At 35.1% G+C, this 22,888-nt stretch overlaps 2 protein-coding genes across 4 annotated transcripts in view; both read left to right on the top strand.

Annotated features, from left to right (window-relative positions):
* The window catches only part of LOC107599376 (dymeclin), an 85,947-nt gene extending 76,407 nt beyond the window's left edge, over positions 1–9,540 (top strand). For 2 of the 3 annotated variants that reach the window (XM_016290951.1, XM_016290950.1), the window contains exon 17: positions 8,970–9,540. In XM_016290951.1, coding sequence (XP_016146437.1) covers positions 8,970–9,119 — 150 coding nt within the window. In that variant the 3' untranslated portion in view covers positions 9,120–9,540. The remainder of the gene's footprint in view (positions 1–8,969) is intronic. The other variant, XM_016290952.1, reaches the window with a different exon arrangement.
* The window catches only part of LOC107599400 (mothers against decapentaplegic homolog 7-like), a 24,584-nt gene continuing 10,879 nt past the window's right edge, over positions 9,184–22,888 (top strand). The window contains exons 1-3 of the mRNA XM_016290980.1: positions 9,184–9,295; positions 15,948–16,046; positions 16,619–16,726. Coding sequence (XP_016146466.1) covers positions 9,184–9,295; positions 15,948–16,046; positions 16,619–16,726 — 319 coding nt within the window. The remainder of the gene's footprint in view (positions 9,296–15,947; positions 16,047–16,618; positions 16,727–22,888) is intronic.

Raw genomic sequence — 22,888 nt, forward strand, 5'->3', positions numbered from 1 at the left:
GTGTGTGTGTGTGTGTGTGTGTGTGTGTGTGTGTGTGTGTGTTAGAGAACCGTCTCTGCTCTGAGGCTCCGACTGCTGCAAACCAGGGCCAAGCCGACTGGCGACCTTGGAGCACAGTCAAACATGAGCCAATTCTGCCCGGGCACTGTCTGGCCTTTCTCTTCCCAGGAAACACTAGGGCGAGGGTGGGGTTGTGGTTATGTCTGTGTGTGTTTGTTTGAGAACTGAGAAGAGAACAGTTTGACGCAAGACTTCAGTTCAGAGAAAATCTGAGAGTTTAAATAGCTCTGGGCTTACATTTGCCCTCAGTGGGACTCATATGTACTCTGACATCAATCCCTGCACTGCTTTATTTCCTCTTTAATGTTTTGATTCATTTGAGTCACTTCATGATAAGGAGGTTTTATTTGTCTGAAGGTCATCGACACTTAATAAAATAGGCTGTAGATCCTAATATGGTGTAATATCTCATTTGTACTCCCTACCACTAGACATGTGGCAGACATGTAGTACTTCGATTCTAGACCAAAATGACGTCATATGCCTATTCAAAGTGTTCGAGCAAATAGCAGAGCAAGTGAGCTATCGTGTCATTGATGCGGAAGCAGTTCAGTTCAGAGCGTCTGAGTAAATTGTGAGATTTGTGAGAGAAAATCGCCAAATGGCTAATAAAAAGTTGTACCGTGAGGATGTGTTGCAAATGTTATTCGCCGATTCTGACTCTGAAGGGCAATATCTGCCTTTTAGAAATGACGATCGGTCGTCTAATGATCGCGCTTCTCCCAGTGCCGCCGTGCAAGGCGAGAGTGCTCACGAAGCACAAACAAGTGATTATTTCGACCCTTTGCCCAACAGGGATGGGGGTGGCAGGGGGGGACGTGGTCGTAGTGGCCATAGGAGAGCTGTTGCTAGAGGTAGAAGCAGCAGGGGTAGGAGAAATAGGGCTGGAAGTAGCACTAGCTGCCCCAAAGAGGTGGGAGTGGCCGCGGTACACGTGGCCATGCTGTGAGACATGGTAGAGGCAGCAGGGGTGATCTGGATCTAAATAGGGCTGGAAATAGCGATGACAATGGTGGCTGGGTTTATTTGAGAAATGAAGAAATGTAGCAGGACTGGATCAAACGCTTTGATGAGCCTGTTGGTAATTTAGTACTTTCTCCTGTTTTATTGTTGGTTTCCTCTTTTCTTATCATTTGGAATGAGCATAAAAAGAAAAAAAACCATTCAAATAAGTTCAAACATCCATTCAATATCTATTATTTCCTGAATATTACTGATCAAAAAGTAGGCTTACAGTAGATCTCTATCTTTAAGCCCTTTCAAGCCACAAGCTTTTGAAATCCCTTGCGCCTAAAGGGTTAATTGACAGAGAAACGAGCACAAATAAGCAGGAAACAATGTAGATGGGACTTGATTTTGATTGGATTGTGATTTTTAAGATATTTTATTGGGTTACAAGTTATATACTGTGGGTACGGAAAGTATTCAGACCCCCTTAAATTTTTCACTCTTTGTTATATTGCAGCCATTTGCTAAAATCATTTAAGTCAATTTTTTTCCTCAATGTACACAAGCACCCCATATTGACAGACAAACACAGAATTGTTGACATTTTTGCAGATTTATTAAAAAAGAAAAACTGAAATATCACATGGTCCTAAGTATTCAGACCCTTTGCTCAGTATTTAGTAGAAGCACCCTTTTGATCTAATACAGCCATGAGTCTTTTTGGGAAAGATGCAACAAGTTGTTCACACCTGGATTTGGGGATCCTCTGCCATCCCTCCTTGCAGATCCTCTCCAGTTCGGTCAGGTTGGATGGTAAACGTTGGTGAACAGCCATTGACCGCATATACAAACAAAAATCGACTTTTCTTCAACGCAGTTTTATTTTCATAAAAAAAACACAAGTAAAAAGTCAGTAATAAAATAAAAACAAATTAAAAAAATTGCAAACAACAGCACAAATAAATGCAATAGAATAAAGAGAGCTATGAAACTAAGTTTTTCAGGTTAAGTAAGTTTCCAGTGTTATTTTACATTTGATTACTTTAATTTCTGTAGTCTTCATTGTAAAAATTAAATACAGATTAATGCTTACCATTAAAGTTATAAAACGTATTCAGTCAAGAGCAGAAAGTGATTTTCTTTGTCTTTTGTTCTTTGATTAATGTGACAGACAGCAGCAGGAATATTGGACTGCGGTCCCTTTAAGAGTTTATCCACGCGGATGCGTTCTTTCTCAACTAGGCTATTTGTTTTAATGTTCCAAAAACTGACTGTGTTTAACTGGATACTCGCCAAGATGGGCAATTTGACATAATTTTGTATGCATTTGAATGTTTTAGCGCAGTTAGCCACTCATTTTAGTATTTGTGGCTCACAAGCTGTTTGAGACTGAGCGCAGCTTGTGCGCTCCACTAATATAGATCAGTGGTGGTGCGCTCACGTTTGTATAAGCGCGAAACCTGCAGGAATGACTCAAATAATGCGCAATATAAGCACTATTTAACCGGAGCAAATGAGACGTGTGTGTGAGAGAGAAGGGGTCATCGGAGAGAAGAGAGTGAGAATGCGCGGCTGACGTTATTGCCTGTGCCGCTGGTAACAAAACGGATTGGCTCGGAATTGGAAAGAAGTGAGACTGACCGGCCGATCACCGATCCGGGCCGATCATGAGAAAAATCGGCCGATTCTGATCCCTGGCCGATCGATCGGTGCATATATGTATATATATATATATATATATATAAATATATATATAAATTCTAAATTATATATATCCAGTTAAGTACATTTTACACATTTTGGTATTTATTTGTAAACTTGTGATTTTTTTTTTTTTCATATGATTTTAATTTTTATTTGGTTTTGATTTTGATTTTAACATTTATAGAAATTTATTGTAATGAATTGATCTCAGCATAAAAGTACTGGCATGATGTATAAATACTTTACTAATTACATTTGCATTACAATAATGAGAATTTTTTTCACTTTTCAGTAATGAGAATCGGTAGGAAATGTGCTTAAATGTCTAAAAACACTGTCACAAAATAAATAAATATATATGCAGAATAGAATTTCTTAATTCTTTCTTTTGATTTTATGGACAAATATGACCAAGACAAGCTCTTGGAATGTTCTTGACACATTGACCCGTAGAGTTTTGAAGGCAATAAAGAATGAGCTAAACCTTGTCCCTTGTGTTCTGCCATCAGCCATCCTGAAAACCATTGACCTTTCGACCTCGAGTCCCTCATCACGCGAGTCGCTTCATGTGCTCCCACGTGTGACAGGCTGGGTCCGTGCGCTCGCATGGCGTCTGAAAGGAACAGACAGACTTTGAGAGGCTGTGAATAGAGCTGCAGTGTAGCCGAGCCAGCAGACCCGGAGTCAGCGAGTCCAGCCAACTTCTGAGCCCTTTCTGTGGAGTCAGATATGAAAGCGCTTCAATGTAGCCTCTGTTTGGCACAATGAGAGCGCTGGGGAATATGATAGGATGCTGATGCATTATTAACGCCGATGGGCAGCTTACCTGCTGTCGATTACCTGCGACTCACCTGAGCACCGGCTTGGGTCGGCTCGGGTTGATCGGGGTTGGGTCGGATCGCTGTTGATGGACCCGCCACCTCGCAGCTGTTGGTTTTGGCCAGTTGTTTCCTGCATATTTTATGTAGGATATTGTAAGCGTTTGGTTGAGCTGGATTGGGTTTGAGCCATTTGTGTTGGCTCTCGATTCCTGTAGCTAATGTTCAACTGTCTGATTGAATACTAACACTTTAATATTTGAGACGTACACCACATCCAGGCTTATTTCTCCACGTAGGGATCTTAGCCTTCTAAGATCCCTACATGGAGAAATAAGCCTGGATGTGGTGTACGTCTCAAATATTAAAGTGTTAGTATTCAATCAGACAGGGTGTTAAAGCTTATTCTCCCCAGAAAACCGCCCATTATGCGCCTGTATATGTTGTGTGGCATTAGCATGGCGCTTACAATGCCAACATCATGGGTTTGATTCCCAAGGAATGCATGAATGCAATGTAAATGTGCGTTTTCAGCTGTGACGGTTTCAGTAGCTCATTCCACCAGAGAGGAGCAGAGAGTGTGAAGGTGTTGCAAAGCCATCCTTAAATGGTAAATCTGAAATTGGGCTTAATTCTGAGAATAAAGCAGATTGTGCTGGTGTGCTCATGGATTTCTCATTTATTCCCGGCCAAGACTGATTTAAAGTGTCCTAATTTGCTTGTGAAATCTAATGAATTGCATGCACCTTGTGGCTGTAGAGTGGGTCGTATAAAGAATAATTGTGACCTATGCTGGCAAAATGAGTCACAATGAGCAATTTTTCAAAATTTGAAAATGGTGTATGATTTGTTGGAATCAGACAAAAAATGACTGCGCTACACCTGTTTGAAGTCAATAGAATCAGCAAAGTCAATTATGAGAAAAATCGAGTTAAAGTTTTCTGAAGGTTCCAAAGTAAAATCACCTGCAACACTGCGTCTTTCAAAATAGGCAGAAATAATTACTGTATTAATAGTCACAATATAGCTATTTTTATTTTATCTTTGTTATTATAAATAAGAACAGATGCAAAAAAAAAACACAGAACAAATATAAGAAAAAACAAAACAAATAGTGCTTTACCTTTTTCATTTTACATCTAAAAAAAAACTTTCAAGAAAAACAAATAAAATGTTAAAATCCCTTTAGTGTGTTCATTCCAAATAAGTTGATTATTAAACCTACAAAAGCAGTTCAATCAAGAGCAACGAGTAATTATTTTATTGTCAGATTAACATTAATGAGATGGCCGATATATTAAGACCTACTATAATGCATGGATCTAATATTATGTTACACATCAGATGTTTTCCTCAACAGTTCCCCAAATGTTCACTTAAGACATGACAGATTATGCTTGCGTCAATACTTAAATACTGTGTATATGTGTATATTTATATTTATATTAAGGAGCGGAGAAAAGGTGCTTCTCTCAGAAAACGTACAAATAAAGATAATTAAACATCTAAAATTATTATTTGGAGCATTGGGATCACTAGACGAGGGCTTAATGTACTCATTTTTGTGAAAACCTCAAAATCAACTAAAATCGCAAAAAAAAGCTTCTTTTTTTTTGCCTGTAGCTCAAAATTAGCCCGTGTGCATTCCGACTCATTTTGCCAGCATGGGTCACAATTGTGCAATTAGCAGCACATGCAAATAGGTAGGACACACACACATGCCTTTGCTTGTGGCAGTACCAAATATCGGACAACTTGTGGCTGGCAATAAATATCCATGATTTATAATAGTATGTAGTTATATTTATAGTGTTTTTACTTTAAATAAATACTGTATATAATTTAAATATTATAATTACATTATATATAATTATAAATAGTATATTGATTATAACATATAGAATTTAAAATTATATAATAGTATATTTAAATAAATACTGTATATAATTTAAATATTATAATTACATTATATATAATTATAAATAGTATATTGATTATAACATAGAATTTAAAATTATATAATAGTATATTTAAATAAATACTGTATATAATGTAAATATAATTACACTATATATAATTATAAATAGTATATTGATTATAACATATAGAATTTAAAATTATATAATAGTATGTTTATATTTTTTCTTTATAGTAAATATATTGATAAATATTTATAATTATTTTTTACAATTTATTTCACATTTTTTATTTTATAAATTAAATCATTTTATTGCCATAAAAAAATCAAATGAAGAATAAATCACAAATTTACAAAAAAATAAAAATGAAATCAGTGAGAATTTGGAGAGAAATGTACGTAATTGTCATGAAACTAATACTAATGAAAAAATGAATGAATGAATGTATTATACATTTATTTGTAAATATTTATTTATATGAGTATATGATACCATCATACTTGAAATGTTTCAGATTGATTTCATTAGATGATAGCGCCTGAATTCACATTTCAAAGAAGAAAATTCTGTGTTATTTAGATTTATACTGGAAAGTGATTTTGATGCAGAAATGCATAAATCAGATGACATCCTTTCTGTGGCATCAGTTTGCACACAAAGTGTCCGTTTCTGATTTGATCATCAGCTGTGATAAATCACTTTGCAATTTAATCTTATTCAAATTCATTTGCAATGCCAGTGCCCTGTATTTGAGTCTCAAAGCACATATTCATTCATGTAAATCCACAAAAAACTCACTAGACACACAATTATGTTTGTATGAATTGCTACGTTTGCATGTGCTGTCAAGTTTGCATATGTTTTTTTTTCACAAACGTAAACCTTTACAAAGCTTTCTCTGCCACAAACTCTCAAAGTTCTGTGGCAACGAAGGACTTCCAGAGAGTTGCTCATTGCAGCAGCCGTTGAAAAGCCACGTGTCAGCAGCCTCCTGTTTTTTTTACACTGATGGGAAATGACAGCATTTGTTTGCAGAATCGCTCCAGGGGAACTGTAAATTTCCAGTGAAATGAGTTTCTTCATGTCTTCTGGGCTTCTTTTCCGCCGTGGCCTCTGAAAAGAACGGAAGGAGGATTTCTGTGGTACTGCGAATAAAGCCAAGAGTGAACGGCGTTACCCGCAGCCACAGACAGACAGCTTCCTGTTTCAGAAAGTGCTCTTCCTAAAAGTCAGCCTATACGTTTGAGAGCTTCCTGTGGGCAGGAATCAGTCGTTGTGTTTGTTTCGAGACGGATCAGCGGTCATTGATACTGAGCAGCAGAAACAGTGGCCATAGTTAGCAAGTCAAAACTACACCAAGAGCTCTTGTAACAGAGCAGAAGGATTGTAGGTGTAACCTTCAAAATCTCAATAGTGAAATTATGGAGCGGAACTTGATTTTATCCTCCAGCATCTGATTGGATTGTGATTGAAAGATATTTTCTGGGGTTACAAATTTTAGTTCTATTTTTATTTTTATTTTTTTATTTTGTGGTGAATTTTATATATTTTACAGATTTAATTTTATATTATTATCATTATTTTATTTATTAATTTCATTAAATATTTCATGGAGTTTATTAAGTTAGGTTTTTTTTCTGTTTGTCTTTTATTTATACTTTTTATAGATGTAAATTTTATAGATACAGTAGATTTATAGATAGATTCAGTTCTGTGTATACAATCTATAAGTCATTAGATCTTATATATATATATATATATATATATATATATGTGTGTATATATGTGTGTGTGTATATGTTAAATATGTAATATGAAAATTATTGATTTAATTTATTACTTTCATACATTTATAGAGTTTATTTTTTAAAATTATTATTATTTACCCAAATTCTCTTTTGAATTTATTTGTAAATTTGTCATTTTTGCTATTAGATTTCCATTAGGGCAATACAATAGTATTTTATATTTTATTTTAATTTAAAGGTGACATATCATGAAAATCTGACTTTTCCAGGTTGTAAGTGCTATAATCGTGTCCCCGGTGCATCTACCAACCAAGGAAACCTGAAAAAGATGAACCCAGTAACTTTGTTTTGTGAAGCCTTTTTCTGCAAGCCTCTGAGAAAACAAGCGCGTCTGATTTCGCTCCCTTGGTGACGTGGCAAAGCGATCTCATTATAATATTACCGCCCCTTAATCTGTAAGTTTACACCCACGGCGCCGTTATTTTGATTTTGCAAGCGACAACGGTGTACCAGCTCTAATGCCATGGAGAAAGTTTGAGCAAAACAGGCTAACTGTTCTGTGTTTGGCTGCACAGACGAGCACAGAACACTGTTTAGAGTCCCAGCCTCAGAGGAGACAACAGAGCAGTGCATTTATTAATGTATTTACTGTATATTGCAGTCATTTTACGTAAGAGAATGACGCTGGATGTTGACTTTACACTGTCTTATCTCAGAGCTGATCTTTGTGCCTTCAGGGCATTATTTCTGAACATCTCATCCGGCTCATGTTATGACCTTCTGGGTGAAATAATTCAGATTTAAAGCATCTTCTGCTCTTGCAGCTGCTTCATTTGAATTAAAAACCATGCAGGAATGCAGTGAACATTTAATCCAGAACTGATCGCAATACAAGTCAGATCCAAGGTGATGAGAAATTTTTGTCAGACAAGAAAAACTTGCATTGTGCATTATTGCTGTTCTCGTCACTCTTGATGTTAGTCAGTGTTGATATTGTTAAGTAAACTTTTAAAAAAAAAGTTATTTTTGTTCATTAAAGATGAAATGCAAATATGAGATAAAAGCAAACTAAAATAAAATAAGTTGAAGTATTAAAATATAATAAATGAAAAATTAAACCTAAAAAACTTGAACTAAAATAAGCTTATTACAAAAATTAAAGCTAAATAGAAATATAAAAAAACTAAAACAAACTGAAAATATACAAATAAAATTCTGTTGGAAATTAATTAATTAATAAGCACATAAAATGACAAACTTAAACTAAAATTAGAATTAATACTGAAAATATACACACACAAGCTCATTCAAAATATGAATAAATACTATACAATTATACTGCATATTTTAGTTGCTGTTCATGTCACTTTCTCACAATGCTCTTGATTTGAATCAGTTGTTATTGTTAACTAAAAATTACTAAAGAATCTAAATAAAAATATATTAAAAATAATTGTATTTAAAATAAAGATGAAATTTAAAAATGAGATGGAAGAAGCTGACACTTGTAAAAGTTTGTTGAAGTACTAAAATTACTAAAACTGAAATATAGAGCTAAATCGAAATATTAAGAAACTACTAAAAATGTAAAAATTACAATTAAAATGAAAAATATAAAAAATAAAATTCAGTTCAATTAAAAACAAATGAATAAACTGACTGAACACAATAAAAAAAGGTCAACCTGCTGGCCACTTTGTTGTTTGTGTAGGGATGCATTGATTGATTTGAGCATTTCAGCAGTAGTGAATGGATACGTGTTTCTCCTGCAGAAGTTTCCGGAGCTGAAGTTTAAATACGTGGAGGAGGAGCAGCCCGAGGATTTCTTCATCCCGTACGTCTGGTCTCTGGTCTTTAACTCTGGAGTGGGTCTGTACTGGAACTCTCAGGGCATCGAGCTGTTCAGCATGGACTCGCCCTGACGGGACACGGGACTCTTCAGGTGTCTGTCTGTCTGTGTAAGTGCCTACACACAGCTCACGCGTCATGCATTCAACCCCTGAGCTTCCGTCCTCATCGCACCATTCAAAGGGCTGCAACTTCTGCTCTGCTAACAAACACGGACGCTCATCGCCGGCGGCACTGAATTCTGGGATTGGTACGATTTGGAGTTTCAGTCACAGCTCTGATGTAGCTAAAACACTTCGGTTGATTGTGATAATCATTTGTTTGTTTGCTTGTTTCTGTTTGTGGGTCATGGGTCACGTGGGGAAAATGAGTCCAACCAAAAGATTTCTTGACTGACGGTGAACATTAATCATACTTTGACTCCATTAGGAATGATTCTTAAAGAAATAATTCACCCAGAAATGAAAATTTGCTGAAAATGTGCTCACCCTCAGATCATCCAAGATTAGGATGAGTTTGTTTCTTCATCAGATTTGGAAAAATGAAGCATCGCATCACTCGCTCAGCAATGGATGCTCTGCAGTGAATGGGTGCCGTCAGAATGAGTCCAAACAGCTGATAAAAACATCACAATAATCCACAAGTAATCCACAGCACTCCAGTCCATCAGTTAATGTCTTGAGAAGTGAAAAGCTGCGTATTTATAAGAAACAAATCTATCATTAAGCTGTTTTTAACTTCAGACCGTTGCTTCCCGCTAAAAAATGAGTCCTCTATCAATAATATTGCTTTCTTCATTGAAAAAGTCTGAAACAGGAGAGCATTTCATTTCTCAAGACATTAACTGATGGACTGGAGTGGTGTGGATTACTTGTGGATTATTGTGATGTTTTTATCAGCTGTTTGGACTCTCATTCTGACGGCACCCATTCACTGCAGAGCATCGATTGCTGAACGAGTGATGGAATGCTACATTTCTCCAAATCTGAAGAAGAAACAAACTCATCTATATCTTGGATGACCTGAAGGTGAGCACATTTTCATTTTGGGGGAACTATTCCTTTAATGAGTTTATGATTATTTATCTGATTATTATGCACCGCTTCATCACATATCACTATATATAGTAATTTACAAATAAATAATATTTGACCATTTTTGGCTTGTTTTATAGGATGCTTTGCTGTTTTAAATTAATTAATTTATTGTTATTATATTTAGTTCATCATACCCATATACTCTTATATTAATCTACAACTGAGCATCTGCACAACAAAAAACCAAAACATTATATATATATATATATGTGTGTGTTCATCTTTACCACTTGGGAAAATATCTTGCGTTTAAGTGGTTTTCTAAGCATAATAAGAATAATAATACATATTTGGATATTTGTGTAATAAAATAAGCGACTTTCCCATGTAAATGCCGTTTAGTGTATCATTTATGTATATTATAGATTCAGGTGATTGCATGTACATTACTGTATAGACAAATACACACTGCATTTGTTGCATTGCTGTTTATTCCCTCAGTTTTAGTTTTTAGGTACAGCGATGGAAAATCTTTCCTGTCGGATGACCTGCGTGAGTAATTAATAAAGCGTAGGGTAAATATTACCCCGTTACTGATCAGTTTAGGTTTTATTACGTCCCTGTTACACTGCGGCGCAAACTTTAAGCATAAACAGCCCATATTTACGCTTTTGCTGAATTTGTTTAGTTTTCTTTGCAGGTCTTTATAGGAACAATTTTTATGTTGTTGTTTTTTTTTTTTACATTGAGTTTCATATTTCATGTTTAGAATGTATGATTAGTTTCCCTGTATTTTGCATAGCATCTGTTTATTTTTTCCTCTTTTTTTGGATTCATTCTTGCATATTTATGTATAAAGTAATGAGGAAAGACTTTAAAAAATGGTTTTTAAAAATGGCAAGAAAATTACATTTTGATTTGATTGCACGTTTAGGTTGTTGGAAATGAATTGGTTTTCACGACTTCCTCTGGTTCCACTGACAGAACTAATGAAATTGGTTTAGCAGTTTTGTTTGCATTAGCTATGACTGATTCAGACTCAGTCTTTCTACAGTGTGAAATACCACCAATAAAGCAACAGCAGAACTCCTGCTATAATTCTGGGCTTTCTTGTGGTTCTTTAAAGTGCATATAAAATCATGTAATTGCTTGAAGGCCTAAAACGGTGTATTGAAGAGTATTTGGAGGAAATGAATGTGCCGAACCAGTTCTGCTGAAAAAGAGGACGGTGACTGTTGAGTGCTTTCCATTACAGAATAAATGAATCATGGGAGTCAAATACGCTTGTGAAATCAAGCGTTTCTACAAAGGCGTCAGTAACTGAAACCTTTTGTGATGCTTCATCTGCGAGCGTCAGTATAAAGTCAACGCAACATGAACAAAAGTGCTGGTTTGTGAGTGTTTGGTCAATCTGTTGATTAGTTAGTCTAATCTAAAATGACACGGAATGAATGGATTCAACAGAGAGCGAGAGTTTCCATCAGAGACGCTGTGTGTTTGTCAAAGCTCCGTTCATACCGTCACAGCTTCACGGTTCACCACATTATACCTGCATTATGTTCCGCTTCTCAACTCACAAACAGCACGATTATTAGTGCTAAATGTGTAAACCTCTAGTTATGCTCATTGTAATTGTATTTTTGTGGTTATTTATTATATTTGTCCTTTTCTATTCATTGTTGTCATGTTTTCACCAGTGTTATTTTAGTATCATTGACTATTAGTTAAGTATTAGTATTAATATACTATTAGAGTTTTTATTTTTAATTCATTTGTATTTTTATATTTTCGTTTTTAGTTTAATTGAAGTCATTTAGTTGCTTTTGTAATGTAATTTTTTTTTTTAAATTTTTTAATCTATTTTCATTTTTATTTTAGTTTGTTTTAGTTGTTTTTTTTTAACTTATTTTAGTATATCAAATGTTGCTATTTCAGTTAATGTTTGTTTATTTCAAGTAACAAAAATGTTTTTAGATAAATATATAGGTATTTATTTAGATATTTTCTGTTTTAATTTTAAATTAAAATTTGAAATGTGAAAGTTTTGGTAATTTAGTTGTGGTTTTTTATTTTATTTTTATTAGTTATTGATTTTCTTAAAAATCTATTTTTATACATTTTAATTTTAGTTTGTTTTAGTTAGTTATTTTAGTATATCAAATGTTGCCTTGGAAAGTAGCTTAAAATTAGTATATTTTATTTCAGTTAAACATTTATTTTATTTCAGGTAATGAAAATGTTTTTTGGATGGATGGACATATGTTTTTTTTTACATTTTCTGTTTTCATTTTAATTTTAAAGTTTTAGCAATTTTATTTTTTATTTTTTTCTGGATGTTATAGATTTTTTTTAAATGCTTAATTTTTGTTGTTGTTGTTTTAGTGTATCAAATGTTGCCTTGGTAACTAGCTTAAATAAAATTAGCAGATTTTTTATTTCTTAACTTTTTTTTTTATGGTTTTACTTTTAGTCAGCTATAATAACCTTGGTATAATCATATAATGCAGAACATTCAGCATTGAGCTGATGCCTGTATTTGGAGACGTGTGTGTGCGCGTGTGTGTGTGTGTGCGGTGTTTGTCTTTCAGCGCGAGCAGCAGATGGTGGAGGTTTTGCCGCAGTGTCTGTCTTCTCACCTGTGAGGTCACCTTCTCTATTCCCGACTCTTGTCATTCAGGTGAATGAAAGCACTGTGGGATTGTGGGTATTGTATTTCCAGCAGACAGCGGCCAAACGGCGTGTCGTCACAGTCTGTTGTGCTCAGGGTGTGTTTGTTTTGCGTGTATGATGTGCAAAGATTCTTCCAAATATCTATTTGGTATTCCATATAAACAATATTATCATTGAGTAAATTACTGCTTTGAAAGTGGCCTTAACTCAAGGCTAAGCGAGTACTAAAAAACTTTTAGGTCCATTATATGTTGATTAAATATGATATGCATGAGGATGAGTTCTGTTTAATAATTTCTCATTTTTAATTATTGATTTGTTTGTTTACAAACAGAGATCAGAGCTGAATTGGACGAAAATGTTTCATTTTCACAGGTTCTGTTATGTACAAATTTCACATTTTTGTCCACTGTGTTATTTTATTATTATTTATGTACTATGATAGTTTTTATTAAAATTTTTGAAATAGCTTTTTTTTATTTTAGTTTGTTTTTATTATTTTTATGTGCCGTTTTGTCTTTTTTCCTTTTAAAAATATTTTTAATATATATATTTTTTTTTATTATTTTATTCATTTTATTTCAGTTTCTAATTTGAGTAATTGAACTGATTTCAGTTAGTTTTAACATTTTCATTTAGTTAAAATTTTCAGGTAATATTTATATTTTCTATTTTTCATATTTATTTCAATAACAGAAATGTTTTAATATAGTTTTAGTTAATGATAACAAGACTGTTCTGCTGCCTCGTAAATTATTTTTTTGTGTGGTTTTTTTTATTATATGTTTTGTAATGCATTACTTACATCTGTGTATAAATGTCAGTGTGTCTGGGTATTTCCTGGCAGACAGCAGGTCACCTGTCTGGGTCAATCAGCAGATCCCGCCCACTTCTCCATGACTGGGGCATCACCATGACGACTGTGATGCTGTTGGCTTTTGGCTTTAGAAATGCTGTTGAAGCTAGATTGGCTGATGATTCTGGCTGTTGTAAATGTTTCATATAGTGCTTATACAGTACTATAATAACACATAGCATGTTTATGTGTGTGTGTGTGTTTAGTAAGATAATATAGAACAGAGAAAATGTTTCAACTAAACATTATTTGGGATTTTATATGCAGAAGATCAAAATAGAATAGAATGGAATAGAGAAAAAAACCCATAAAAGATAGTAATAAATAATATATATTTAGTAGCATTAAAATGGTCATCAAGGGTTTGTCAAGAATTCGCTCTTTATTCTGTTAAATATATAACCTCTAGTGTAAACTTATGTATAAAGTTATATATTTGACAAATAATACACATTCATACATTCATCATGTGTGGTCTGTTTGGTAGTTTTTCAGTAGCTTAACCAACTGTTTCATCAAATAAGTGTCTTGGTATGAGCTACTGATTATAATTATTATTCTTATACAGTGATGAATGTTGTGTTTTCATGTGGATTAAGGCAACAGACTATTCAGCTGGACCTCCAGTCTGTGGTTGTTCATGTGAAACCCGCCGGAGGCCCCAGCGTTCAGTGAAGTTAGTTTGCAGTGATCAGTGTGTGTGTGTGTGTGTGTGTGTGGAGTCTGGCGCCAGGCGGCCGTGTGTTTATCAGAGCTGTCCTGCCTGTAACCCTCAGCACTACACAAACACTTTTCCCAGAGAATGCCAGGACTTATCATCAGCCCACATCTCCACTCACGGCCTCTCTCTCTCTCTTTCTTCTCCTCCAGAATCCCCCCCACCCCCGTACTCAAGATACCCCACCGATTTTCTTAAACCACCTGGTAAGTTGAAGTTTCATCTCAAATTTAAGCAGATATGGAGTCTTTCAAAAGTTTGAAGTTGTTTGCAATGCAAGTTTTTTGCGCATTTACTATGGTAATACCATGGTATTCTCACCATTTAAATACCATCCCACTGATCTTTCTTAAACCAGATTAAAAGTTGAAGTTTCATCTTAAATTTAAACAGATTTGGAACCTTAAAAAAGTTAAAAATGGCTTGCAATTAATTTTTTATGCATGTTTACTATGGTAATACCATGGTGTTCTTAACAATTAAATACCATCCCACAAATGTTCTTAAACCACCTCATATGTTTCAGTTTTATCTTAAATTTAAGCTGATGTGGAGTCTTTAAAAAGTTTTGTTTGATTTAAAAAATTGCTTGCAATGTAAATTTTTGGACATTTACTATAGTAATACCATGGTATTCTGACCATTTAAATACCATCCCACCAATTTTCTTAAATCACTTGGTATGTTTAAATTTCATCTTAATTTCAAGCTGATGTGGAGTCTTCAAAAAGTTTTGTTTGAGTTCAAAATTGCATGCAATGAAGGTTTTGGACATTTACAATGGTAATTTCATGGTATTTTTACCACATTAATACCATGGTACATGAATATGGTAATCATCTAGTACAATGCTACATGTAATGATACTGTTTTGTAAAGCTTAATAAGTTTGGTAGGTTGTTTAGACATTGTACCATGGTAATAATGTGGTATATGAAGATAATAATAATTTTGTGGCATGATTTCATATTTACTTTAGTGTTTTTACCAGAGTACTGAATGATTAATACCACTTCTCTAAGATGCTTTTAACTCCAACGTGCTAGTAATTGGAGTAAATGCATAAGTAGCACAGTATATGAATATGGTAATGATTCTTTGTGTAATAGATGTTATGATGTTGTTTGGTCCGAATGATGCCAGTCGTCTGAATGCTTGCGAGTGACTTCGGAAACGCGGATCACATAAAGGAAAAACTGAGAGAGCTGATTTATCTGCCGAATTAATCTGAGGTTTTGGGAGTGTTGCTTTGCGTCTTTCCTCTGAGCGCTTGCTCTCTCTCTACCCATAATGCCGTATGGCTCTTGAGTATGTCCTGTGTATTCGCTTCAGATAAGCGTGTTGTGTTTGGCAGTGTCCCGAATGAGGTTTCCTGCCGATCGCCCCGTAAAGATCCTTCTCAATCCCAGCCAAAACTGCTCAGTTAAACAGTATCACTTACGCATTGAGAAATTCAGCCCAGCTTCGACGAGTGCCTGTTTCGAAATCGTTTCTTTTAGCCCGAATTTGTGCGTCTTGATAATGTTTATAGTTGTGTGTGTGTGTGTGTGTGTGTGGGAACGACTCTACGCTGACTGACATTGGCTCTCGCTCTTTGAGTCATTCTTCTTTTATGAATCAGTTTGGGGTTTCGGAGCAACTGAGAGAGAAAGCAAGAATGTGAACGAGAAAAGGCGCCGCGGTGGAGGACAGGAAAGCCAGTTTGGGGAGGACATTTCCTGTGAGGACACACACACACACACACACACACACACACACACTTCCATTAGCTGCGTTCGGCTCTTGGACGTGAGACAGAGAACAATAGAAGACGGGCGATATTCTCCGACTGAAAGAGAGAGTGACACTGAGCGCTGGGAGGAAGTTATTCGTCATTTGTGTGTGTGTGTGTGTGTGTGAGGGTGCATGCATCTCGTTGATAACATCAGGATGAGGCAGACCGTCTGTCAGTGGTTTAGGGCGACTCTCATACATTATTGACGGCGCGGTGCGACGAAACGACCGTTGATGCAAGCGAATTTGCACATCAATCGCTTCAAGCTCTTCGACACAAACGTTCACGCTTGTAATGACAAAGAAAGCAAAGTTTCGTCTAGAACTACTGAACTGTCGTTAGCTAGGGTTTGGTTGACTTGCAAGTGCTTTTGCGTGCGGCAGAGATTGTGGTTGTCATGTTAGCCACGTCACGGGATCCGTTTACACGCTCGACTCGTCGAAAGCCGTTTGGATCTCTGAAGGTTTTATTGGGTGAAACTTGCGCCTGTGATGGATTGAATGGTCCGTGATGGACAGCTTCAAAGCATCTGTTTTACAACACCATCATTTCTTTGCTCCCTGGAAAATGGATCGTCATCACGTGTTTGAAGCTGCTGCTGTATTCGGCCCCTATGGGGTTCTCAGGTAAGCGCTCAAGACCGTCCTCACCTGTTTTGAGGGTCTTTGAACCCATCTGTGCTGATTTATTGAATCCAAATGTATGTAGCCGAAAATGAGGAGCTGGAGGAGAGAGAGTTGGAGATTTGTTTTGATTGAGTGTCGTCTTATATTGTCTTCTAAAGGTAGCAAACACCACAGAAACGAGTGCTAAAGTCAACATGAAATCAAAATGGACCATATTTACTTCCTTAATGCACATTCAGGTCTTATCATGCACATTGCTCCAAAGAACAGGTGTTTGTCTTTGTAATCTTTCATCAAAACTTCTGCACCTAAAAATACTTTCCTGATCCACTGATGTCTGCAAGGCCATGCAGTCTATTGGATGATGTTAACTAGTACTAGTCAACTAGCTATGTAGGCATTGCTTTACCAATCAAAATCAATTCAATTGGTTTGATTGGAAACACATCGCAGTACAGAAAAGTTAGTTTAGTATTATTTATATTCTGTTATATTTTATAATAAATAAACGCTAATTCTAAATATTTTTTGTTTTCCTTTTTAATTTTAGTTTAAGTTTTAGAATGTGCTTTTTCATTTTTATTAGTTTTTGTAATATTTTTTTATTATTATTTTTAATTTTAGTACTTCAAGTTAAACAAATTTAATTTCAGTTAATTGTCAATTGTTAATTTTCTAAGAATTTTTTTTTTTTGTCATTTATATTAATGTAATTAATAAAAAATGTTGCCTTGGCAATTTTTTTAATACTTTGAGTTTGTCATTTTGTCATTTAGTGTATGCTTTTTTTTTTTAATACTTAGCTTTAATTATTTAATTTTTTAAATAATTTTAGTACTTCAACTTATTTTAGTTCAGTTAGTAGCCACGGCGACATTTCTTTTTTCGTTTAGGATTTTCATCTACTATTTTATTTTATTTTGGCTTTATTTCAATGAACAAAAAGGATTTTTAAAACTTTTACATTAAGTTAACAATAACAACACTTATTTCATGTTAACTTATTTCAGTTAGTTTCCAAGTTTTTAATCTAATATTTATATTTTATATTATTTCACTTGATGAAACTAGTTTTAATAGTTTCATTTTAGTTAATACCAACACTGGTTTCATGTTGACTTTACACTGTAAACATGGGTAAATTGTGTGTGTGTGTGTGTGTGTGTGTGTGAGAATGATGTTTATTTTATTTTATTAGATTGTTTATGATCTGCTCTCCTTTAGTAGACCAAACCTGGTCGATTGTCCCGTCCTGAGCTCTGAATGTGCACAAACAGCGGCGATTGGCTTTACGAGGGACCCTGAGCGAGTGAGAGAGGGGTTAGTTTGGTCTAGGCCGGGTTCCTGCATACAGATGGTTCTCATTACAGCGACTTTAAAGAGTTTTTATGATGGTGTTTAATTCAGCGCTGGGCAGAGTGTGTGTGTGTGTGTGTGTGTGTGAGTGAAGGGTCTTTAGATGGGTTTTCAGATAAGAGCGGCTAAATGATGGAAGCTTTACACAAACACATGTTAAAGTACAGCACTCTGTGTGTGTGTGTGTGTGTGTGTGTGTGCTGCTCCCTTTCACTGGCCTCCACCGGCATTTGTTTTATGTTTCTTGTTTGTGTGTGTGTGTGTGGGATGAAAGATTGAGCGCTTCAGTCCCAAACAAAAGCCTCCTCCCGACTCCATTTACATTTTTGACTGTGATTGCGTCCTGCTTTCGTTCAGAGGTGTGTTTTTCCTGCTGAAACGTGTGAATGGAGCTCAGAGAGGGCAGGAGGGACGAGGGGGAGGAGGAAAGGTTTGAGGCAGAGGAAAGAAAAGTCGGACACACAGGAAACACACTCCCAATGAAAGCGTCTCCCTGACCTTCTAATTCACTCGCTGTGATGAGACGGACAGAGAGAGAGGCAGGTAGAGAGATCTGGAGACGCTACGTAACACGCTTGAACTTAAATGGTGTATATGAGTGTGTGTTTGGGATTATTGGATGAGAGTCTGAGCGCTGTTTGTCCTGGTTAGTCTGAATTAAGAGTTAACCTTAATATGACAGAGAGACTTCCTGTGCTGACAGACAGATAAAGGGTTTCTTTACAATAAGGCTTCATTTGTTAACATTAGTTAATGCATTATTTAACGTTAACTAACAATAAGCAATAGGCCTATATATTTTTACAGCATTTATTAATCTTCGGTAATGTTAGTTCATATAAAAACTTACAGTTGTTCATGTTTCTGTTTTACATGTCTGTGCTATTTTTGTTTATTTGTATGCTTTATTTCAATATTTGTTTATATTTTAATAAAATTATTTACATTTCTGCATTATATCGGCCATTAGCCACTGTTTTTGTTGCATGCAGTGTTATTTTATTATTTATATATATATATATATATATATATATATAATTATTGTATTTATTCCAAGGAGGAAAGGGCAGCACAGGAAATGACATCATGCCTCGGAGGTAAAAGCCTTGAGTCTTGGGTAGGGCCTCCCGGGCGCCTCCGCCGAGCGGAAAGAAAACATTACGAGAAAATGACACAAAGCAGCTACTTGAACGTTCCAGAGCGACTTTGACGACATGTTTTGAACTGTGAACACTTTGTAGTGCTTTTCGGTCGTTACCGGCCACTTCCTCTTCCATCAAGCTTGAAATTTGACTTCAGCTCTTCATCCCTTTCAAATCAAGGTTAGGAGAGGAACACAGAAGAAGAAAGTCCGTACAAACGCCCTCAGGATCCAGACACCTCAGACACAAACATTTTCTTAAACCGCAATCTAATCGCTTAACTAAACACAGACAGATGGCATGTTTTCTCACGCACACACGTGATCCATTCATTCAGAAAGTCTTCGGCGTCTCCGGTCCGACCGGCAGCTCGATTGCAATGAACAATTGAACATCACATTATAATTATTTACCGTCTAAACAAGAATAAAACAACAACACGGGCATCTCCGCTCAACAGGCTCGACTGGTCGTCTAAACTGGGGTCTGAAAGGGAGTGCTGGTGGGTACATGGAAGAGTTTAGAGAAAAATAGGGTAAAAGCGTAAAAGTAATTAAATAACAAATATGATTAAAATAATTAAAAAATATAACAATGAATAAAAATATGATTAAAATAAGTAAATGAAAATTAGGCTAAAATAAATAAAAATAGGAATAAAATGAATGAAAATTTGAAGAAAAATAAGTAAATAAATAAATAACAATAGAATAAAATACATAGAAATATGGTTTGAATAAATAAATAGAATAAGATAAATAAATAATAAATAAATAAGATTGGATTAAGTAAATAAATAAAAAATAGAATAAAATAAATAAAAAATGTGGTTAAAGTGAGTATAAATTAGATTAAAATAAATATATAAAATTGGATTAAAATTTAAAAAATTAGAATAAAATAAGTAAATACAAATTAGATTAAAATAAATAACTAAAAATAAAATGCAATAAACAAAACGTAGGTTAGAATAAATAAAGATCAGAATAAATAAATAAAAATGTAAATACAATTTTAAACATGATTAAAATATATAAATGAATAAAAACCTGCTTAAAATAAGTAAATAAATACGATGAAACTGTACAGTACTGTACAGTGTAGAAAAACAACATAATAATGTAGCTTAATAGAAGCAAATTATTTTCCAAATCATATTTGGTGGTCTGTGCAATCTAAAAGATTGAAAACTCCTGGTGTAAAGTTGTGCACACACACACACACAATCGCAGAGATTTGGTTCCCACGGCAATTCTTAACATCCTGAATTCAGAACAATGGTGCTAGTTATTCCGATGACCACTGTATCAACACTCATAAAATCATAGTTGTGACACTAGATTTAGGCAAGACCGCCGTGGCTTTTTATTGGTGGAGAGAGTTAAACTGCTGACCTTTGACCTCATAATCAACATGATGTCATAAACCATTTCCTTTGGCCCGACACACCCACAGCGAGCGTACAGTACACAACCTGTGGCGTCTGATCCACGTATTAGTGCACAATGGAGGATACGACGTGAAGTATTTCCCCTGCGTTGCAGCTTTTCCTGACTCTGTGTGTTTGTGTGTTATGTGATGGCTCTAATTGCCAGTTTCCTTTATTGACTTCCAAACAAAGAAGCTGCCAAACATTTCTGTCCGTCAGTCTGTCCGTCTATGTGTCGCTCGGTCGAGTGCGTGTGAGATTGTTGTAATGATAGCGATGCTTGAGGAAAAAGGCCATATTTATAGAGGCGTAACTGACATCCACACATCAGAGAAGTTGCCTCTGGGTTTGTTTGTTTAGTTGGTATTTTGCTTGACGAATCCAAAACTGTCTGCCAGTTGTGTGCAATCATTTCGTCGGGCCTGAAACGAACTCTGCACAAGAACGTGAACGCTAACGCTTGTAGCTACGCAAGCTCTAGTTTGTAGTTCAGATAATTACCAGAAGAGGCGCTGTGGTGTGAACCGTTTTAAAGCTGCAAGATTAAATATTAGTAAATAAATGTTAAATATTAGTATTGTACTTTTGCAGCTGTTCTGTCAAATAAAATGATTATTGTTATTCTTAAATACTCATTTTTAATTTTTTAGTAAAATGTTACAATAGAAATGTTTTTTTTACTTTTTATGTAATATTATTAATAATAATAATAAAAAATAAATTATTTTACTGTGAAATTTTGTACAATATTGTTTCTTATTTCGTTTAATATTTTTATTTAGTAATAATGATAATTGTAATGACAATAATAATAACGATAATGTTTTTTTCGAATCGCATTTCGATTTTTTTTTCTCTCAAATAATTTTTTGCGTCTGTGTTTTTGCATACTTGTGTTTCTGGTATTTGAAAAGTTAGCATAACCCGTGGTGTGTGCTGTCGTCATCATTGGTTTAGGTTTATGCCCCTGACCTCTGACCCCTGACCGCACGGCATGTCCTCCAGCAGGCGTGCCGCTCGCTCAATTCACATCCGTGTGCCGTCAGCGGATAAAAGCTCCGGCTGGTCGTAAAAGAGGCGTCGCCTCCCGTGAACCTCAGCCAGACGAGAGACGATCAATAAAAACACTGACTTCCCTCGAGTGTGTGTGTGTGTGTGTGTGTGTGTGTGTGGAGACAGAGAGAAATAATCATTAACTTCTCCAGACTGCTGAGTGACTTGCGTCTGTGTGTGTGTGTGTGTGTGATTCCATTAGATGTCCAGACACTTTCTGCTGTTTAGATTTGTTTGTTTGATGTACAAAGTGACTATTTAAAAAGCTGTCTCCTTAAATGTAAAAACTTTGCCCAATGTATGCAGAAAATGCCACTCTCTCTCTCTGTGTGTGTGTGTGTGTATATATGTGTGTGTGTGTGTGTGTGTGTGTGTGTGTATATATATATATATGTGTGTGTGTGTGTTTGGTATTTGAGCTCTCAGACCAAAGGGAGCCAGTGTGGACAGAGGAAGAATGGTTTGTTACCTAAGGCAGTAAAGCTCTAAATGGAGATTTGACTTCAGCTCAACCACAAACAAAGACCCTGAGTGTGTGTGTGTGTGAAGAGACTTTTTGTCCCCTCTAGAAGAGAAAGAATGAATGAAACTGCTTGGGGGAAGGGAGAGAAAGAGGGAGAGAGAGGGTTCAATAGGGCCGTATGAAATCTTTTTTACTTTTTCCCAAATTGTGTTTTATTCAATTATTCATTTTTATTTAATTATTTATTTTTACAAATTTCCTGTTTTCTGTTTTAATTTTTCTGAATTTCATTGTATTTTCCCCCCAAATTCTGATTTATTTTTTCTAAATTCTATTTTCTCTTTTAACTCTTCTGGATTCCATTTGAATTGTTTAATTCAATTTTTAGTCATTAAACAGCATGTCTGTTCAGTTGAATTCATAACACTTAATTTGATCAACCTTTTACAATATAATAAAATGAAAATATAACAATTCATTCTCGCTTAAAAATATGAATAATAAAAAATATAATGTAATTTATAATATATAATAATTTAACCAGTCAGTTGTTGTTTTTTTGGCAGTTTATCATGAAGACCTTTGAGTTTCCACTTCTGTGCAATAACCAACTCATAGGGCTCTAGTTGAGAGAGTTTGTTCTAATAGAGTTCAGGATATCAACTGAAGGCTTGATGCTGTAGAAGACTTGAGGTGTGTGTGTGTGTGTGTGTGTGTGT

This window comes from Sinocyclocheilus grahami, unplaced genomic scaffold, assembly GCF_001515645.1.
Source record: "Sinocyclocheilus grahami isolate Dianchi unplaced genomic scaffold, SAMN03320097.WGS_v1.1 scaffold265.1, whole genome shotgun sequence".
Taxonomy (NCBI): Eukaryota; Metazoa; Chordata; class Actinopteri; order Cypriniformes; family Cyprinidae; genus Sinocyclocheilus; species Sinocyclocheilus grahami.